Here is a 22,393-nt window from a genome sequence, read left to right as displayed (position 1 = left end):
GCTTCTGCAAAAAACACCACCTAAATTACATGTCTTTTCCTTTTAATATAATGTATAACATTCATAAAAAATATCCAATGTAGGCAAGCAAAAAATAACAGAATATTTAATCGATTAACTATTATTTTTATATATTTTTAATTAATATAATATAAGCAATTCTGAATATTGCCTTTTTTTCCAATAAACATCTTGACTGTGCTTTCCGTTAATGACTATAAAATACTCAAATAAAATAATGTCTTGATGTTAATGACATACATTCAATTGTTTAAAAGAGAGTTTAACCTATTAAGGCAAGATCGCCCTATTGATACGTATAATAATTGAGCCATAACTTGACTAAATCAATACTTATATGATATAAAAATACAGTTATCACATAAACGTCAGCACTATCTTCCACTTTCAACGATATGTGTAGGCACTGGTTTTGGCAGTATTTGAGCGTATGTACTGCTTTTCCAGACAATTCTAACATTTGCTTTATTCTTTTGCCTGTAGCTTATAAGAGCGGCTTGCTGCCGTCTCTGAGCGAAGAGGCCACTTCTCCAAGCATACCTGATATTCGCCGTAAAGACTAAACCTAACCCTAAAATGAAAAGCAACACAATTGAAGAGGTCTGTATTACCGGGCCGTAGATTAGTAGAAGGCTTAGAAGGTTCAAGACTGAATCTGGAAGACTAACAAGCTCCTGTATTTTAAAAAAAAAATATTAAAAACAAAGTTTAATAATTTTAGTCACATCTCACTATGGTAGGTACTTACCACTTGAAGCCAGAAGATAGGAATGACCATGTTATCAAAATTTTTCACCCTTGGAATGAATTTTGTCTTTTTCACGACGATGTTCAATTGGACTCTTGTTCTTACAAAAAGAGGCACACCAATTTCCTAAAATCAAAAATATTTAGTAAAAACTCTTGTTAAAGGGATCTGCAGACTGCCTAAATTAAACATCAATAAAAAAAAACTAGTTATAGAAATTTCATTTTTTTAATATTTTTTTAATTAATTAATTTTTTTGAAGGGTTAAGGAAAATTCAGTTAGGACACCTATAGGCCCTGAATTTACCAAAAACTTTGATCCTTCAGACTATGGGTTATGACTTATGAATAAGTCTTCAGTCCAATGGGATTTTTATTTCAGGCCAGAAGCATGCCAAAATAATTCATTAAAGGACCATCTCATAAAACAACTACAGAACTATTAAACCTAGGACATGCTAGGACTGCTATTGGGACATAGTAGATTCCACAAGCATAAATATATGCAGTTATTGCCAGGAAAAAGAAGAAACAGTTTGGGGTGAAAACTTATACCGGCATTCCTACTCCTCAGATAGAAAAAGCACTTAGGGTCTGGTAAAAAACCTTAAACTTAATGAAGCGCTAGACATTGATGGAGATTGCACAATAGACCAATGTAGGTCGCGGTGCACAAGGTCTTAAAGAGGCCAACTGTCAGTAGCCAGTTGTAATCTAACTACTGTAATGATCTAAAATTCATATTAGTCTAAATCTTAATTAATTAGTTCTAAAGAATACAAACAGGAGCTTTAACAAAGCTTAATGCAGAACTCTAGACAATGATTGAGATTGCACAATAGACCAATATTGGTCATGGAGACCAACTTCTTTTAACCTTTAAGTTTCAACAATGTCAAATCCATTATTTATATTTTTAATTAATTTTACTAGTATTATAAAAGACAGGTGAATTGAACCAAATCACATAAATGAAAATATTTTTGTTGTTACCGATTGTTTTGGTTGCAATAACCTCTCTGGGTTGTGTTAGAGCAAAATGATTATTTTATATTATTAATTTTTTTTTTAATTCTTACTGGTTGCACAGCAAATACTGTCCCATGTTTTTCTGGATTTGGGTTCAGTCCTTCAACTCTCGATCCCAGGCTCTTGTTCGCATAGATGAAATGTGGAAGAGAAATTGCAACTGGAATATCTAAAATATATATATATATACGTATTAATAATTTAAAAAAACTTAAAATCTTTATATGTTTAAGAAAAAAATATATATATTACTGTAGTAACAAGGAGAGAGATCAGAAAGGCCAGGAGGTAAACAACGACCAAATCTATCACAGTAGCACTTGTTGTTAGGGTTCTCCGGGTCGAGAATGTCTTTTGGGAAAGTATAGACGTAAGCCGGATAGCCAGCTTTGGTTTTTTCCTGTCTGTCGAAAACAATTGGAAGAGACCTGCAGAACGCCTTCCTGTACACTGTGAATGACTGAGACGGTTGTAAATTTCTCGGGAAAAGAATGCCTTCCACTGATCCTGTAACTCTGTCACAAGTCCGGGTTCTGAAAAAAAAAATAATAATAATAATAACCGCTGGTTTAAAAAAAACACAAATTTTGGATCTAATGGAATTTCCTTACTGTACAGTTCAGGGAGAGCAAAGAAAAATAAGCATATAAACAAAACATTGAAAACACTTGTAGAAATATAACATGGACTACATTGAACCAACTTTTGTAAAAAATTTATGACAATTATTAATTTAGGGGTGTTAAAGGATCTAGGTTCAAATGCAGAGCCGCTGGATAACCCCGACATAAAAATTGGCTGTTTTTTTTCATCTTTTTTTTCCCCAAAACACCGGCAGGGGGTTCATATAGCTTTATTATGATAAACAAAAAATGGAACATGGAGTGTTGGCAGGAGTCAAAAGCGTAAATTTTGACCTAGAGAAACCTCGAGGATCACTCCATCAATTTTTCAAGCTGACATATGCAAATTAAACAAAATAAATGCTTAAAAAAGGAGACACATATTCTCAGTCTGTCAAAGTCTTTAGATGACTCAATACTGGTCTGGGTATGTCTAACTTATCTCCAGCTCCTCGAATAAAACAAAATCACTCTGATGTTGGTGGGAGGGCATGAGGGGATTGAAGGCAACAAACAGGCTGACAAACGAACAAAAACAGGAACAGCCGTCACACCCATTGGACCAGAAATGCAAATTGCTGCCCCAAGGATAATAAAGCAGAACTAAATAAATTCTAAAAAAAAAAAAATAGAAGGAGAAAGAAATTCATCAAGGTGTTCAATAATTCAACCAAAATAACAAAAATCCACCTCTTTCTCAGTAGACAAAAATTATGGAAATAGTAAGCCATTATACTACCCGTTCAGTTACAGCACAATGTTAAGATTTGTGCGGTTTTCTGTGACCTATACCTTTTAGAATCAAAGGTGGTTATATTAAAAAAAGAAGGACATTGGGTTTCATCTGAAAAATGGTTCTATAAAGGCATAGAGTCTGGAACAACTATAAATATTTATGAGTTACAATATCATCAAAATTGTCTATGGGGAAGCACTTCAAAAGAAAAAGCATCATCAACCAAAACTGTATTTAATTAAATATGGGGGCTCGTTTCAGACCTTGCTTCCCTGGTGTGCCAAGATGAGGGTGTTCAGTGGAGTTTGCCGAGCTATTCTAACTTATGCGTACGAGTTCTGGGGTTATTGGCAGAATGGAGAGGTTGACAAAATGTCTAGATATTTTACTAAAAAAAATCTTCACTCTTCCTGAATCAACGCCAAATTACATGCTTTCCGTAGAAACAAATACTGATCCCCTATGCTGAACATGGAACATTTTTTCAAGGTGTTCTTACTGCAAGATTCGTGTCTAACAAAAATTACAGCTCTTAAGATGATTGAAAAGAGATCTGCATGGCTTGACCATTTGAATTCTAATATCTGGGGTGTGCAGGTAGGTCAGTAATATAGACGATGTAAAGGATGGGATATGTACATTATATAGTTGAACTTCAAGTTTTTTGTTTTGTTTTTTTGAAAATTACAATTAATTAAGGTTTTTAGTTGAGATAAAAAAGTCAATGGCACGAGCAGGATTCGAACCCACGATCTTCGGCTTGATACGCCGCTGCTCTACCACTTGAGCTATCGTGACCTCGATTCACTCCAACACCAACTTCCCAACTCAAGCGCACCTTTTGAATTTTCCCTCATTTTTGCCATTTTTCTATATAAAGTGTTTTAGTAAATTGTTAACATATATCATTGACTATCGGATTATTGACTTGACATATTTTAATGAAGAAGGTCGTGTCATAAATACACANATTTCGTGGTCCGCTTGACCAATTAATATATTACAATTAATTAAGGTTTTTAGTTTAGATAAAAAAGTCAATGGCACGAGCGGGATTCGAACCCACGATCTTCATCTTAGGATCGAGGTCACGATAGCTCACGTGGTAGAGCAGCGGCGTATCTAGCCGAATCATCGTGGGTTCGAATCCCGCTCGTGCCATTGACTTTTTTATCTTAACTAAAAACCTTAATTAATTGTTATATATTAATTGGTCAAGCGGACCACGAAATTAGTGAATTTTTTGACAATATTGAAATTAATTTTGAAGAAAAAGTTTAACAATTGGTGTTGTTGGTTATTAGAATATATAAATAAAATATTTTTTCTTCTTCTCGAAGAATTGAGACAGACACGTCTCACTTGCCATGAAGACTCATGGGCTGAGACTGGAAAACATTTTATCCTGGAAATTCTACTCTAATGCTAATGCTAGAAAAACGAGCAAAAAGGAACCCCAGAAAATGCACACCATTAAGGGTAGTTTTCCTGCGAATGCAAATAAGAAGACCCAGTTTCACAAGAGATCTTGCAGTGGAAGAAAAAAAAACTATAGTCCAGTGATCCGAGTAAAAAAGGAACTCACATATACCTTTACACGTGTGACGAATCTAACGGTACTCAATATTCCGCCATCGGCCCTATCACGCTACACAGTCACCCTAATAAATACAATCTCTTAAAAAAGTTTTTACCCAACGATCATTGAATAACTGCAAATATTTTTAATAAAAGCAGCAATGATCCTAATAATTATTATCCTAATAATTATGATCCTAATAATAGATCAATGAGAAAGAAAAAAAGAAAATTCATATATGTAATATATACTTTAAAATTAGGTTTTAGAGGCTAAATTTTTAAAATTGGTTCTTTTAAAATTAAAACAAAAATTATATGCTCTAACGGTTTATTATTTTTTTACACAACAGACTTTATAATTCTAGGCTTCTAATGGGCTCCCACCGCAAAACGTTTAACATTTCACTTGAGCAAACATTTCAATAGAATAATCGGCGAACGAAAGTAGAAAAAAAGGTTTGTAGTAGGAAACTCCCCTGCGAAGTATTATAAAATCAAGCCCGTACGGACTTCCTGGACGCGGGAACCAGTTTTGGAATATTATGCAACATTTTTAAGACCGGAACGCCATCCGTCGCACCAACTTCGGATATGCTGAGATTTTCTAGGGTCAGAAAGTCTAATACATAATGTAGATTATTTCCTGGGTACTTCGGATGTTCGAGCACCTCCCACATCGTCATGACGGGCCGCAAGTCACATGAACTTTCGGCCTTTGTGGCTTGCCGATATTGGTACACGTCGAAATGCCAACTTTCCTTTATTAGGCTCAAGATTTTAAAAGATTGTAAAACTTTTAACCTCTATTTCAAAACCGACCTTTAATTTTATTACAAACCTCTCAGGTAACATGAAAAATCTTATTGCACGAGCCTAGTTCAGACTGTAAACGATGTTTCTGAACATTATTGAACATTTTTCTAGCCAGATCTGAATGGTCAACTTTCTCAACATGTTTTTGAAATAGTTCTTATATTTCTTATGTTCCTTGTTTCCTCGTTATTTCTTATGTTGTTGGATAAATCTTGACTTTAAGATGTTCATTCTATCCATTTCTACAGGTAATGTTGGCTATATTTTCCTTTTTTCCTTCTAAGTTTATAATCACTATAATCACTACTTTTTTTTTNTTTTTTTTTTTTAGTTTGTGATCCTTCTGTATAGATTATCTTCGCAGTATGGCAGACCTGATCAACATCTTCAGTAACCAGCGAGGATAGACAGGCCAGGATGATAGCAAAACAATCAAAATTGTTCGCCCAAAATGTCCTACAATTTTAAATTCTTGATTCTATAAGTTAATCCCTAATCCCCAGTCCCAATTGATCCTGGATGGACTGAACTTTGTAAAGACATCCGGACTTCAAATATTTCCAGTGTTTTCAATTTAAACCGGAATCACGGAGCAACTATTTTGCTTTATTTAACCAAGTTAAGTTGTTGCCATTGTTTAGTCTTGAAGACTTTAAAAATTAACTTTAAGACATAAATTATAAATTTTAAATTTTGGCTAATTACACGTTAGATCCTGCATCGTAACCCCACTGAGATAGGCCAGGTGATCCGTTGTAGTTTTCGATCGAGTACTGGGAGCTCGTGTTAGTATTTTCCAGTAGCATCGTGATCCTGTTCTCTCCCTCGTCCATCATCTAAAAACATCAAGTTTAATTAATAAAATTCGTTCTTATGACAGTCAATGACCTAGTACTTCTTAAGAGCACCGAGGCGATTGACTAAGAAACTGGGAAAGTACAATAGCAAGAAGGCTGCAGTGGGTAACAAAAACCTTCCTTGTGACCATCATCATCATTATCAATTTCGTTGTATTACAAACGGCTTAAAGTATTTTGTATCCTTACTCTGTCCAAAAGGCCGAATCTTTCGAAGTTGATCCAAGTCGGCAGAACGTTGCTGGCAAGCTTGACCAAAGGATCGTCGTACCCCCAGAGGAAAGCGTCCACTGTCCTGTTCAGCAACGGCCGGGCGTCCAGGTAAGAAATGATAGTAGATAGGGCCAAATTAATACCAATGGAGGAATTATGCAGTGCAGAAGCAATACCCTTTAAAAAAAACCATAGTTATTAAAACAACATAAAAATCATTGACTATTTTGAAAATTGTAGCAAATATTACGAAAATCAAGTTACTAACCAATAGTGGGACGTTGGTAACTGTAATTACATCTTTATAGGGGTCACCGGCCGACAATTCTGGTTCGAAGACGACTTTCCTCCTCGGGGTGAAACTGATTGTGCTGTTTTCATTCCATTCTATGTCTTCATTGATGATTGTCTCGCTACATAAAACAAGATATATTAGTAATTAGTAGTTTTTTTTATTATATTACTATTCTATTATATACTAGTATATTATAACAGGAAGAAATTTTATGTCAAGCAACCGGACGCTCAAGATGCGATTACGAAATTATCAGTCTAGCACTAGTTCTTACTTGATTGCAACAATTTGAAGGTTTAGGTAATGAAAATATACAAGGAGTGGCCTGGGACGTGAGGCCACACATTTTACTGACTTTTTTGTTAGGTCTATGAGTAAGTCTGGTGATGCTAATCCACAACTAATTCAAATTCATGGCTGAACCGTTTGCGCCATCTTCAGTGAGGAACTGAGTTGAGAAACTCCAACTAAATTCGCTTGTTGTTTAGAATAGTAGAGAAGATTAAATTTTACATTACTCATCCTGGTCTGCCGATCCTAGTTTGGTCTCAGGCGCAGAAAACGACTATCAACTTGGTTTCTAAGTGGCGTCGGTGGCCGCAACGGTTTAGGCGTTGACACGGCGCTCATCGCTGTAAGGTAAAGGTCCCGGGTTCGAATCCAGCGGCCCTGCATTCGGACCCGACATATTTACAAATGGGCTTATTTTCAAAAACACCGGCACACTGGCACAAAAACTTGGTTTCTAGCTTTAATTTTTTTTTAGTCTATTTAGTAAAAAAACGCAAATTATCAATCTGCTGACGAGCGAATTAACATTCAATACATACTTATTTTGTGACCGAAGTACCTAGCAAATTAGATTTAAACTTTTTTTTATATATACTTTTTTTCTCAGATCTTTTCTATGATTTTTTTTCGAAAATCACCAATCATCAAAACAATTGTGATAACTTTGAAACTATTTCACCGATCTACAAGAAACTTAACAAGGGTAACATTTAAACCTTGTCAATATTGGCAGAAATAAGAAATATTCTGCTTTCTATCGGTTGGTATTACGTTGAATTTGGATGAAATCCAGACGACCTATGAATTTTTTAACTAGAACCCAGGATATTGTAGGAATAAAAAATATACACCCCCGGCTATTATCAAAAATGTATGTTTTTTATACTATAAAAAATTCATATTTAAGGGCTTTAAAGTGTGCTTAAAACGAATCCGAATTGATTTTTGCAAAAACAATTTTTTTTGCCTAATTTACTGAATGTATCTTTTACTTTTTGTAACTTTTTATATATTTAATTATTCAGAAATCGTGAGATGCGGTCTGGTGTGATGTAGGTTTCAGAAAACATTTTCTTTATCGTGCCAACGTTTCGATCTTTATTGAGATCATCTTCAGGGCTCAAAGTGTTTGTCTTCTGTGTAATTGTGCCATTCTTGCGTGTCGTGTTGAGAGTTTTTATATATATTTAATCCTATTTTATTTAAAACAATCCTGGGTGTTATTTTTTTCCTAGGCCAAAACTGAATCAACTGATATATAATAACCGTGAAATAAAAAATATGAATCTATTAAAATACTTCTTTCTCGACTCCTTTGCCATTGGTACGGCCGCTTGTACACTATCGAATATTTTCACCAATAGTATCGCTCAAAAAAAAATTTCATTGTAGTCGGTGATCCCGCGTCAGGGTAAAGTAACGTTCGAAATCAAGGCGAACAATCAAAATCTTCTCTACTTAAAATTTGTCTGAGAATCTAGACTGAAAAGGCAAGCCTCATCAGACTTACATCAAATTATCAAAATGTAAAACCGAATTGGCAAGAGTATTCTGGAATTTATTTGGAAAGGGAAACATGAGAAAATTTGCAAGATTTCATTAACAATCGTAAATGAGCAGAACGTTTATTTACCTTTAAAAAAATCTTGGAACTATATAAATTTTAATGGTGTTTAAGCAATGTAAAAATATTAGAAGAGAATTTTGTTCATATTTTCAATCTGTAATATGTACCAATTATTTTTCCAACTAAACAGGTCTAGTTTATCGGAGATAAAACTGATAAGAATAAGAAATGAACTCTAAACAAAAATTGCACAGTTAAGAAGGATTCCATGATATTGGAAATTAGAATAAACTCTCTTTTCTAAAAATATTCATTGAAATAATGGGCATATTAGTCAAATAGCGAAAAGTTCTTTAAGTCCAGACCGACAAAACTAAAAAGTCAGATTAATTGAAGGTAAGCAGTCGTGTAAATTATACACCTGGATGAATTTTTTTCCTAAAATCAAAAAATAATTTTTGTTTCAGTCGAATGCGTCGATCTTTTGCAAAAATCACGAAATTTGTAAAAATTTCGAAAAGATTACCGATAGACTGGTAAATTTGCAGCGGTTTTTGAGTTAAAGACTACACTTAAAAGCACAAAGTGGTCTCTGCAAATAAATTACAACCGGAGATATAAAATAAAACGTTTGTTGAATTTTTGTTAATTTCTACCTTATTTTTCTCACTTATAATGACATAAAATTTATGTTTTCATATAGGCTAAAAGATGAGATATTCAGCTATCGGTTGTCCTAACGTTGAATTTGGATAAAATCCAGAAGGGCTTGGAATTTTTAAACAGGAACACCTGACCTCGGCGATATAAAAAAAAATTGACCCCTGCGAATTATACCAAATAACTGGATAATTTTTATTGCTATGAAAAGTCTTATTCAAGGGCTATAAAGGGTGCTTTGAACGAATCCGAATTGTCTTTTCAAAATCGATTTTTTGGCCTTTTGGACATCAAATCTCATTTAACCTATCCTGCAGTTCATTTGGTTATTCAGCGTAAAAAAACAAAGCTACTGCTAGTAGCAGCACAACTAAATAAAAGCATAAATTTATGCACAAAAAGGCAGGCGGTCATATTTAAAAAAATTAAATTATCTAAAATACTTTTTTCTCGTTTGTTAGGGCCCAATGGCAAGAACACAGTTTTTTTCTACCTAGTATCACCAAAAATTTTTTAAATCGGTGATACCTCGTCAGTAGTCCTACTTTATGAGATGAGATCCCGCTGGCTCAGAATCTCCAATAAAAATACAAGCGAAGTTGTGTTATGTAAGGATAAGCCTCACCGGACTTACATCAAATTATCAGAATGTAAAAGGTAAACAATGGAAAATTTGCCAAGATTTAAACAATAATCATAAACAGGCAGGACGATAATGTTACCTAACAAACACCATTGAACTGTAATAAAAAACTAATGTTGTTTAAACTAGAATAAGTTTGTCTATATTTTTAATACGTAACCTTAGTAAGAATTATTTTCCTAACTAAGCAATACAATTATTGAAAAAATTAATTATCAAAATACATTTTTTCCAATGAAAGCGACCAATTTTAATTTAAAGAAAAATTTATAGTTTATATTTAAACAAATTTTAATCTGTTGGTGATGGGTTCTCGAGGACGTCCTCACTTTTATTGTTCATATTTGAGGACGTCTTTATCTGAAAAATTAAATCAAGGCAATTATAAAAGTAAAATAAAATAAAAAACCTGTTTTGGAAACGAACTAAGTTGTAAATTGTGAAATATAGTGAGGTCTAATAAAACAGAGGCCAAACTAGCGAGGGCAAGAGATCAGGATTATCAAATATAATTTATTTATCACAGAGTTCAAAACAAAAATAGGTTTAAAGTTTTTTGGCTTTTCTTAATCCATATCCATCATATTCCCCCCCCTCAATGCCTGTATATTTGGATTTTATATCGAACCTTAAAGCACAAAAGTCCAAACCTGTACGTGTACGGTCCAATCTCCTGGAGTTTGATCTTGCTGTCCCTTCCGTCCAAAAATTCGTTCGCGTTTGTTATGTTGAATATGTAGACTTTGATGTAGAGCTTGATCGGAGGGGATTTCCACATTTTGAACAGGTACGATCCTTCGCTCATGCTCAGCATCTGTACAATTAAAATTTGCAGGTGAATATATGTGTGTTTTTTTTGTAATATTTATGAAATATTTACTATATTCTTTATAACACTGATTGGGTCGATGAAATGAATGGCGTACGCCAGTCCCATAATGCTCAGACCACATAGGCATAATTTTAAATATCCTGCAACAACAAAAAAAACATATTTTCAATCAAAATTCAATTAATTAGAAATAATGTTGTCTAAACAAAGAACAAAATTTACAATTTATAGGTTCTGTAATGGAAATTTGTTCAATTTAAACGGAAAATTTGGCAAATTTGAAGTATACACATTTAACCATGTAAAATAGTTAAGTAAAAATTATTTATGAACAATAAAAGTTTGGCTTTTCACAAACCCACCAAATCCTTATTTTAAAAAATATTTATTAGGATTTTAAAAAGGAAATAAATATCTGCTTCGTTCGGAATATTTTGTCATTATGCGGGGTGTTCATTCATATGACAGCGTTCACACGGTGTTTCTACATCTCAAATTCGACAAAAAAATTCGTAGGATCATGCTTCGATTCTCAACCCTTTTGCAGATAATCAACGTTTTATGTTTTTCCAACTATCTCCGATTTTTCTCATTAATCTACGCGTAACAATTGAACTATTTATTCTTGGAGAAATAAATAAAAAATTGAAAAGTGCATTAAATTTCCCTTAAGAAGGAACCATTCTAGAACTTTTTATTTAAACTTTTTATTTGTAAAAGAAGAAACACTAAATCTGTTAAAAACTGCTGAAATTTAAATTAAAAAAAAAAAAAAAAATTGCAGCCTCGTTGGAAAAATTTCCAGAAGAGCTTGGTAAATTTCATAACAAATTCCTCCTTTAACAAATTTCTACACTAAACAGACAAAAGAAAAAATAACACAACAGTACAGAAGTTGTAAAATCCAACTTTAACCTAATAAAAAAGCAAAAAAAAAGAAAAATTCGAAGTAATTTGGTTAATGACCGTTAATCGATATTTATTTAGAAATCGTGAGATGCGGTTTGGTGTGATGTAGGTTTCAGAAAAACATTTTCTTTGTCGTGCCAACGTTTCGATCTTTATTAAGATCATCTTCAGGGCTCAAAGTGTTTGTCTGCACAATTACACAGAAGGCAAACATTTTGAGCCCTGAAGATGATCTCAATAAAGATCGAAACGTTTGCACGATAAAGAAAATGTTTTTCTGAAACCTACATCACACCAGACCGCATCTCACGATTTCTAAATAAATAAAAAGTAATTTGGTTGTTCACTTTTAATCCATATATGTATTTAGTAGTCATATTTGACCGTATTATTTATTTAAGTGCCACTTATTTTTTCATCTCAACCAAGACGTTAAATTAAAAGTATAGCTATTTGTTCCATATGTTTAGTTGTTTTGTTTGATTTTTTAAGATTTATTTATTAGGTTGGAGTTGGGTTCTTTCTTCTCTACTGTTTTTTTTTGTTTTTTTTTTTTTGTCTGTTTAGTGTAGATATTTCGTCCAAGATAGAGGAGTTCCTTCATCTTCCTTTTCGAGAAATTTATAAATCTCTTAGCTTCGCCTCGTAACAGGTGGTTTTGTCCAATGTTGTGGCTTTTCTTTCTCAAGCTTTCAGTTGCAACTTAAGCACAAATTCCTGGGCATCCAGGCTCTTGCACCATGGATCAGAGGGTTGCCCCTTTTTTGGATAGTTGGTCAGCCTGTTTATTTCCTTCTCTGCCTTCTTGTCCGAGAACCCACTTTAAGGTAATCTTGTTTTGTTTGCCCAGAGTCATTAGGCAATTTAGCCACTCCTAGAGAAGTTTACTTTATAGCACCTGTCTAAGAGTATATACATTGCTGCAATTTTTATATTTTTCTTCATTAACTCTCACAGAGTTGTATTGAATGGACCTCAGCTTGGAAAATTGTTCGGGGATGGTCCACGGGCCTTTTCTAGGGTATAATTCGGCCCTTTTATCCCTATACTCCCCTTATACCCTTGAAACTTGGGGCCACCTTTCTTCCCAAGGATTTTATTATCTGGCCAAACTTCATCGGAACTTTCAAAAAATTCATGTTGTGTTCTGTTTTGGTTTTTGTCCAGTTTTTGCCTAATGGCCGGCCTTTTTAGGGCTGTCCCTTTGTATATTTACTTTAACATTTGCGTTGGAGCGTACTGGCTTCAATGTACAATTGATGAGAAGCTTGTAAGCCCTTTTGATACCCAGCATGACAAATTGTAGACTTGTGTATTGACAGTGCCATCAGATTATATATGAAAAAAATTCGTACTCATACTTTATTAATAAATTATCCAACCCACTTCAAACAGTTGGTTGCATAAATTTTCTTCTCTTGTTGAGTCTGATTGATTTTTTCTTGTGAACAATACAGTCCAATGATTTCAAAAATCAGATATGGTTTCAAAGGACTTGGGCAACAGAAATTGAATTTTAACCTTTTAGTTTTAATACACTTGAAACGTTTCGTTTAATTTTTTTTTAAATTTTAAAAGGTAAATTTAAGTAATGAGTCATTGGAAAAATTTAAATGCTAGACTAGTATTCAGACGGAGGATGGCAAGTACCTCTGACGTCATAACAACTCGTCTTCTATCTTGTTTTTTGTTTTGCAAAAATGAATTACATTCAATTCAATAATAATGAATAAACATCCATTCTCATTTATTCTTTAGTGTTGACGTCAATGCCCAGTGGGTAGAGCCAGTTTGCAAAATTCCGGGAAGGAGACTTGATCTTTGAAAATAATATATCAATTTCGCGATAAGGTGGTGCTTTGACGAAGTCAGAAAACTTTCGTATATACGTTTTAATTCGGTGATTGAGAGGGATCCAAATCCGCCGATGATGCAGATGCACCATTCGCGAATTATCAGGTAAGCAGGTCACGGGTAGATAATAGTTGCAACTTTCAGCAAATACGTTAGAGACGTCGTCAGGCTGAGTAAAATAACGCACGAACACACGATTGAAGATAGCCAAGGGCGATTGGTAAAAAGGATGCCGTCGAAATGTTGCGTAAAACAATGATTATTCCTTATGAAAAAAATAAGGTTTAAACCTCAAAAGAGAGCTTAAACCAAAAAGACTCCAATATGACTAATAAACAAGCAACATAAAATCATAAAAAAACGTGTACATTTAGTATGTATTGTAGAATTTAAAGTTTAATAAACCACCATTCAATAAGGTCGTCCAATCGTGCCAAAATTATGATTGTTTAAACAAGATAATTGAAGAGATTTAAGAGAGTTGAAAAAAATACATAATCACAAACGCTTACTTAAAACAACAACCTTATATATATCATGAGATTAATCAGAATTGCAATTATCTCCCTGTCGTGAATCGCGTCTCCCTGAAAATCAGTTCAGGGCCGGTAAAGGCCGAAGGAGTATATTACAGTGCCCACCACATGTCAAAACAACGCCTGAAGTCCCAATGTTACAATTACATTGTCCATGATATGACAAACATTGGAAACGAAATGAAAACATAAAATAAAACTCGGTTTTCCATCGTTCTCTCCCTCCTCTCTCATACATGTTTCTTTTTTTCATTCCCTTGCTATCTCCCAACGATCTTTCATAACACTCTCTCACGCTTCTTTTTTATCTTCCATAATTTCTTTATTTCACATTTCACAAACACACAGACACACACCTCTCTCTTTCTTTCTTTCCCTTTCTCGATCNTCTCTCTCTCTCTCTCTCTCTCTCTCTCTCTCTCTCTCTCTCTCTCTCTTTCTATGCCGTGCGATATATCGCCTCTATTTTTTGCCCCCTTCCTGTCACACACTCAATTCTTTTTATTTTTATTTTATTTTTTTTAACGCACCCTCGATCTTTTCATCAGAGAAACATTTCTTATTTTTTCTCTTTATTTCTCTGTCTTTCTTATTAAGATTAATTACTAAAAAATAAATATTTAAATTAATAGTAAGAGAAATTATAATAACTAAAAATAATTGAACATGGTTTAAAATAAAGATTTTTATAATAATTTAAGAGAAATTATTTTTATAATTATAATATTTATGTGATTTAAGTAAAATTGAATGTATTTAATTCATAAGATTTTTTTATTTCTAACCATCAAAAAATTTGAAAAATATTATATCTATTAAAAACAATTTATTCTTCTAATGAACCCTCTGAGAAAACATTCGCGCCTGATGTTGTGTATGTAATTGTATAAGAAAAGTCAGTATTGTCTTAAATTTGTACTCATAAAAAATAAAAGTTCAGTTCATTTTCTCTCTCTCTCTCACTCACTCTCTCTTTCACTTTATCTCACTCACCCACTCATCTCTCCATCTCTTTCTCTCCCAGAAATAAATACAATAAAGTAATACAATAAAACTTTATGAAAAAACTTTATGTAAAACCACTAATACAGAAAGATTAATAATTGAATTTGTTACATCTGTCATATATTCAAACCACTATAGTATATTGTATATTATTTTGCACAAATTTGTAAGTTTTTTTCAGGATTTGTTTCTTGATGTATTCATTACAGTTTTTAGTGAGGTGATGAAAATTTAATTTTCTATGTATGTAATCTATAACATTTTTGGTAAATTTTGTAATTATATAAATTTCTTTCTTTATTGATTTGTTACAGTTAAATGAATGTAAATTTGCATTTAGTTATTATTATGTTCATTCAGTTTAAAATTTCTATTTTTATTGTTTTGTTTTATATTATTATATACAAATGATCACCTTGAAGAGCATGTATGTAAGTTCAAATTGTAAAATGTTCGTTTCTCGTTGAGTGTAAGAAAGGTCAAATTGATCTAACTCTGCGAGATTTGTAAAAATAAATCGTTTACCAAATCAAAAAAATTCTTCTCTTTATATGTTTCTTTTCTCTTATTTCCCTTACAGGAACTCTCCTTATTATTTCCCTCTTTCAGAACTCTTCTTCACCCTTCTTTCTTATCTTGCATAATTTCTTTATTTCTCAAAAACAAATACAAACATTCTCTCTCTCTCTCTCACACTCTCTCTCTCTCTCTCTCACTCTCTCTCTCTCTCTCTATCTCTCTCTCTCTCTCTCTCTCTCTCTCTTTCTCTCGTTCTCGCTCTAGATAATAATTCTATCAGTACATTTGCATAGAAGTGTGTTTTCTCATTATTCATTATCGGTTAAAAGTGAAGGTTATTTCAGATTATGTATGTAGGTCAATACTGCACAACTGGAAAAACACAAATTTGATTTATGGAAGTAATACGATTTATATTTCATTATTCAATAAAACGAGAATCGTTATTAAATAAACTCGAAGACGTACTAGTTTTAAAATAAAAAACAGTCCTATTTAGTTGTTGTTTTTTTAAAAATAGCAATAAATGTTATGAGTGATAAAACAAAGAAACATAGTTATTATAAACATGATAGTTAACATAGTTAGAAACATATATTTATTGAGCATAATTAATTGGTATGTTAAGAAATGTTTGCGATAAATCAAGTCTATGTATTGTTATCTAATACTATGAATTTCTAGTTTTATGTTTTCTACTTGCTCGTTTTTAAGCCCTGGCAATTCGGTTCGATGAAACTTCAGGTAATAAAATGGAAGAAATTTAAAATTGTGGCCGATTGACTGTTTAATTCATAAAACAGAAATCCTCCAAAGAAAAATCTAAAGCTACACAAACCAATGCGTGAAATTTAAAATCTCAACACGACACACAAGAATGATACAATTACGCAGAGAACACTTTGAGCCCTGAAGATGATCTCAATAAAGATCGAAACGTTGGCACGATAAAGAAAATGTTTTTCGAAAACCTACGTCACACCAGAAAGCATCTCACGATCTCCGAATAATAATTGAAAAGCACATATGTAGGTCAATTTGTGGTAAGTACCATAAGTGATTTATCTGTTCATCTGTCTCGTAAATTTTTCCAGCATTGATTTACCGTTGTTAATTCGAGGTTTTTCATTTATTTGAAACATTGTCGCTCTGAAAATTTACGATCCAATTATTTAATTATAGTTGAAACTTTATCGAGTGGAAAATCAAGAAACAATTGATGCTGTGGCTTCATCACACCGATGTTGTATAACACATTGAATAACAGCGGTTATTAGCAGTTGGAAAGCAATTATAAGGTGAAATAGTTAAATAGTAGAATCGAGCGTGAAATCGGAGATTTCTTGTTCAACCATCAAAGTACCACAAGTTTAAATAAACAACGTAAAGCTCCTTATACAGGGACGATATTTAAAACAATCCGATAATCTAGCCTGTATTTTTTTCAAAATTCTCTAAGAACAGGCATAGTTAAGGATTGTGTTGAGCTAAGAGATTTTTCTAGGCAGGAAGTGGGTAATGACTGTAAGTGGTGCCTTGAAAGTAAATAAACGTTTTGTGTGATGTTTTACCCAAGAGGTTATTTCATCGTAACGGTTGGATTGATTGGCAATGTTTAATACGACTAAAACACTGGCATACTAAGGTAGTATTACGCTTTTTTTTAAATTATTGTACGAACGTCTAACAGCAAATTACAATAGGTTTACATAACTCACTGGAGATTTTTTATGCACCTATATTTATATTTTCTTTGATATTTTTTAGTCTCTATGTATTATATATGTACAAGGTGTTAACCTGAACTCGATCCAAATCATTTTCTTGACAACAGAAGATTTGTGAAATTTCGAACAATATTTTTTTAAATTGTTAGCTTATATTTTGACAGGAATGAACATTTTAAATGTCAATCCCATGACTTTTTGCAAAGTACTATAACAATTCTGTTTACACGGTGCAAAATTTAGGGCTTGAAGGGAAAAAGAAGTAGGAGGAGTTAAGCAGGATGGCAAAGCGCTGGTAACTTCTCGGACGTTCTTCACAGCATAGACCTCCTTTTCAACAACATACTGGCGGGATAAATTTTTTGTGTTAATTTTGATACCATAGTTAAACTTTGTTCTAAAGCCCATTTTGTTAGTTGTTGAAAGAGTCTTCCTTTTGTTAAAAGACTCCTTAACTTCCAACCCTGCATACTCGTTATAAGTGGCAACGTATTATAATTGTTGAATCTGTTGTACTTATAAAAAATTTATTTACACCGTGCAAATCTTGAGGCCTAAGGAGGTAATGGAGAAAATTAAAACGTCTCTAGGTCTCTAGGAGATAGGGAGACGGCGTATATACGAAAACAGGGAAGATAGTAGGCCTAAAAACTGTCCCTTGAGGCACGCATCGTGACATTATGTATAATACAAAAGTGGCTCCTTGAAATCGTAGCTCTTTAAAATTGTTGGTTAATTTTACATCAGAAGCGTTTCAACCTGAAAAAGGCGTATTTTTTTTTCAAAATTGAGATTGCATTAATAGGGAAAAAGTTCGTCGTTTTTAACGGCATTATTGATCAATGGAAATTATCACTATTTACAAGCTTGGAAAATTTTTATATTTGTATTTAAGCTGAAACAAAAAGTAATGAAAAAATCATCTATTTAGGAGGAAACGGACGATAGATCGATATTAGGGATATAAGGAGGGAGAGGTAAGATTCTAATTCCTTTCATTTTTATGAACTTTATGCGTATACAACACAATACCTGAAGAGAAAAGAGATCTTATATAAAAACCCCTTTACAATTTCCGACTAAATTATCCAAGACATCAACCGTTTGTTTTTGTTTTTTTATTCTTGCATATCATTAGGTCGCCATCTCAATAATAGTCCTCGAGATGTAAAATCCCAATCCTGTCTCATACTCTAATTCAGCATTCATCGATCACTGAAGGTCGACCTGATCGAGGTACATGAAGGTTGATGTCCTAACATTGAAACGTCCGAACCCAAACTCCTCATTATGAATCAATCCTTAACCTTCAACTGGAGAAATTTCGTCAGCTACCACCAAATCTGGTACGTTTTATACAAACACCTTACATCGTGACGATTGTCTTCGAGCGATTTCGAGCTTTATAACAGCAGATGAAACGCAGAAAAAGTTTTTAAAAAAGGTTCAGTAGCAACTAGTCCATGTTACATAAACTAATGGAACTGTAATAGACTGGAACGTATTTTGGAGTAAAGATTTTTTTCACGGAGGTTTGTTGTAACAACCTTGTGTTACGATATTTTTTAATTATTTCAACTAACTGTATAATTGTAGAGAAATTTTGGATTTGTCATTTGGTCGTCTGACAGAACGAATCAGTTTCTCTTTTTTTTATAATTTGATTTATGTTATTTATTGTGTTATTACGACCTATATAGATGTCTATTTTGGACTATATTGCGGAAAGTACGCTTTTCAGACAAAACTAATATTTTTCTGTGCTTTGCCAATCTTGTTTAGTTAATGATTAAGAGGGCAGTGGTCCATAATTTTCTTCAAATCTTGCCTGCTGAAAAAGAAGTGTCCCTTTGCCTTCTATTTTGAGAGATTTATGAATCTCTTGGATTCCCTCATGCATGATTGTCCAGCACTTGAATTTTTCTATCACAAGCCACTTTTTCAACCTCTTCGATATGCCTAGTTGTAGTTCTGGTCCCATGGTTGAGAGGTTGGTTCCTTTAATACCTTCAGATCCCGGAACTCACCTTAAGGGTAACCTTGTTTTCTCCTGGCATTAGGCAATTTTGGCTCTCCCAGACTAGTATCTATAAAGCATTTAGTGCAATTATAGCACATTATAGCATAATTAAAATAAAATTTGACTTGAAAGTATCCTGTGCGCAGTTGGATGGACCGCGGCTTGGAATATAGTTGGAACCAATCCAAGGTTTTCTAGGGTGTAGGGTGTGATTCACCCCCTTAACCTTCACCTATTCTTAGTTCTTTGATCCATCAGTGTACCATATCAGGACCCCTTCGTGAAACTTGAGGTTGCCTTTTTTTCCACCTGTATTATCTATGACCACTTGGAAGGGTCTTACAAAGTTGAGTTTTCCTTTCATTCTATCGGGTATTGTTATAACCATATTATTTAATTATTTCCAGAATTTTGTGATCCCCTTAGAACTGGTTTTTTTGTTTTTCCACTTTCAAAAAGGCCACCTCAAAGATCAAGAGCGGTTTACAGGCTTGCATAGCTGTTATATGTTAAGTTAGGCTGGTCTTTGTAGGCTTGGCAATTTGTTTTGTCTCCTTCGGGTTTTTAGCCACCAAACCAAGTGCTCGATATGTGACCGGGGATTTATTCCCCAGTTTTGGTACATAATCTCGTTATTGTTTTGCCTACTTGTCTTCTACGCCTTTGGTCAAAAACTAAGTACTTAGTCTTTTGGAGAAGTTTTATGTCTTTATTTTTTAGAGTTGGGGCTTTTAAATTAAGGTTCCTGCTTCTTGTGAAGGTTATGATGATGCATTGGGTTGATTTCTAGGATACCATATCTTGGTTCTTGGCAATGTGGGTGAATTAGGTGACAAGACCGAAATATACCATCAGAGGTCGGCGATGCTGCGAATGAAGCTTGATAGAGTTTTAGTTCTGGTGAACATTTTGCTTCTAAAAAATAGTTAATTGCAAAACTGATCCCATTAATAAAAGAACGTGATAGTTAAAGGTTGGCGTAGAACAGCAAAGGAAGAGGTTGTACACGTCATAAAGGAGTGCTATGCTAGTTTGCTTAGCGGAATATTTAGTTAAATACTTTTACGGTTGAGTAGGATCTTTAACCTATTTTCTCACACCATCTTTCTACAATGTTTATGGCGTTTTGAGAGATTTATGAATCTCTTTGATTGCCTCATGCCTGATGCTTTTGTCCGGCTCTATCACAAGGCATTTTTCCAACTCTGCGATATGCCTAGTTGCGGTTCTGGTCCCATGGGTGATAGGGTCGCCCCTTGCTGCCTCCTTTTATACCTTCAGGTCCCGAATTTCACCTTAAGGGTATCTTGTTTTCTCCTGGGATTAGGCAATTTTGGCTCCTGCTTTAATGCATTGGGTTGATTCTTAGATACCATATCTTGGTTCTTGGTGATGTGGGTGAATTAGATGACAAGATCGAAATACACCGTCAAGAGGTCGGCGATGCTGCGAATGAAGGTTGACAGAGTTTTAGTGGTTCTGGTGAACATTTTGCTTCTAAAAAATAGTTAATTGCAAAACTGATCCCATTAATAAAAGAACGCGATAGTTAAAGGTTGGCGTAGAACAGCAAAGGAAGAGGTTGTACACGTCATAAAGGAGTGCTATGCTAGTTTGCTTAGCGGAATATTTAATTAAATATTTTTAGGGTTGATTAGGGTTTTTAACCATTTTCTCACATCATCCTACAATGTTTATGGCGTTTTGCATCTGATTCGACAGTGCCATCAAATTTTTCCCTTATCATTGTTACCAGGTCATCTGCTGTAATCATATCTACAAATTTTCTGTTACTTAAAATGATTGTACTACTCCAGCAAGTGGTCAACTGTTATTTTCCTAACATTTTTGTTTTACGGGTTGTTTAATTCGAAAGTGTCATAAAAATTTTCCCCTTATGACTAACACCAGGTTCAAGAACCTTGTAATTAGAAAAGTCGTGTATTTATTGACCTTTCTTAGTTTATTTTTATAATAATTTAGTTTTATTATACATGAACGAGCTCGTAATTTGATCATTTATATCTGCCTATCTTTCCCTGATTCGTCTCAATGTTGGGTCAGATGGTAAAAAATTATTGTTGTTTGTGTAAATTTTTTAAATTAAAAAACCATATATATATATATATAAATCCTGCTGGCTATTACAGGCTATTACACAAAAGATGCCACAATATCGCCGGATTGTACACGTAACAAATGACACAATAATAACGCCTCGGTAATAAAATTATATATTTTTTCGTAATTTTTGTTTGTTATTTTCTAAACACACAGTAATTGTTATACAAAATCAGTCCAGTGGTCGTACGATATTGTATAAGAATAATTAATGACTTGCGCATATATAAGGTGTCGTTTTGTAGAACCATGATGATTACGCATAATTAAATGTGATACAATGCGATAAGAGGTGTTGAAAATTAAGTTCGTTTTTTAATTTAAAAAATTACACGGTTAGTTTTTTTTTTTAAACAAATTGCGTGTTGAGAGGTCAGCGGTGTTTGATTTCGTTCGAGAAATCAAGCTTCCGGAGATCTGTCCTCGCGTAGGGTGAAGAAATCATTCCGAAAATTGGAGACCAGTTCTCTTCTTTCGTCACAACAGTGGAATAAACGGTGTTTCGTACTCCGTTCAATTCTTTTTCGTTCATTTAATCAATAAAAAAATTCAATTCAATATGGACAGAAATAGAAGGATTGAACGAAAAGAAACTGTTTTAACTGCCCAGACGTTGATTTCACTCAAAGTTCAGGGTGAATATCAATTTTGGCGATTTTCTTATGTTATATTTCATTTATGTGAAAATAAAAAAATTCTAAATGCAAAACTCTTCAAGTTTCAGTCTTCTTTGCTTGAACTATTTCTAAGGCCTCGATTAATTTTACTTTTACATTTTACACTGCACTTTCTC

At 33.5% G+C, this 22,393-nt stretch overlaps 1 protein-coding gene across 2 annotated transcripts in view; it reads right to left on the bottom strand.

Annotated features, from left to right (window-relative positions):
- Positions 1–117: 117 nt before the first annotated feature.
- Positions 118–22,393, bottom strand: part of LOC106666473 (scavenger receptor class B member 1-like) — a 99,224-nt gene continuing 76,948 nt past the window's right edge. The window contains exons 4-12 of one of the 2 annotated variants that reach the window (XM_014393694.2): positions 10,958–11,049; positions 10,728–10,891; positions 6,890–7,034; positions 6,598–6,798; positions 6,257–6,387; positions 2,051–2,331; positions 1,849–1,967; positions 770–895; positions 118–695 (exon numbers count right to left, since the gene is read on the bottom strand). In XM_014393694.2, the coding sequence (XP_014249180.1) occupies positions 396–695; positions 770–895; positions 1,849–1,967; positions 2,051–2,331; positions 6,257–6,387; positions 6,598–6,798; positions 6,890–7,034; positions 10,728–10,891; positions 10,958–11,049 (1,559 nt within the window). In that variant the 3' untranslated portion in view covers positions 118–395. The remainder of the gene's footprint in view (positions 696–769; positions 896–1,848; positions 1,968–2,050; positions 2,332–6,256; positions 6,388–6,597; positions 6,799–6,889; positions 7,035–10,727; positions 10,892–10,957; positions 11,050–22,393) is intronic. The other variant, XM_024229084.1, reaches the window with a different exon arrangement.

Source organism: Cimex lectularius, unplaced genomic scaffold, assembly GCF_000648675.2.
Source record: "Cimex lectularius strain Harlan isolate CLEC.00 unplaced genomic scaffold, Clec_2.1 scaffold289, whole genome shotgun sequence".
Classification (NCBI taxonomy): Eukaryota; Metazoa; Arthropoda; class Insecta; order Hemiptera; family Cimicidae; genus Cimex; species Cimex lectularius.
Note: the sequence above shows the minus strand (reverse complement) of the source record. Positions and strands in the feature narration are given on the sequence as shown.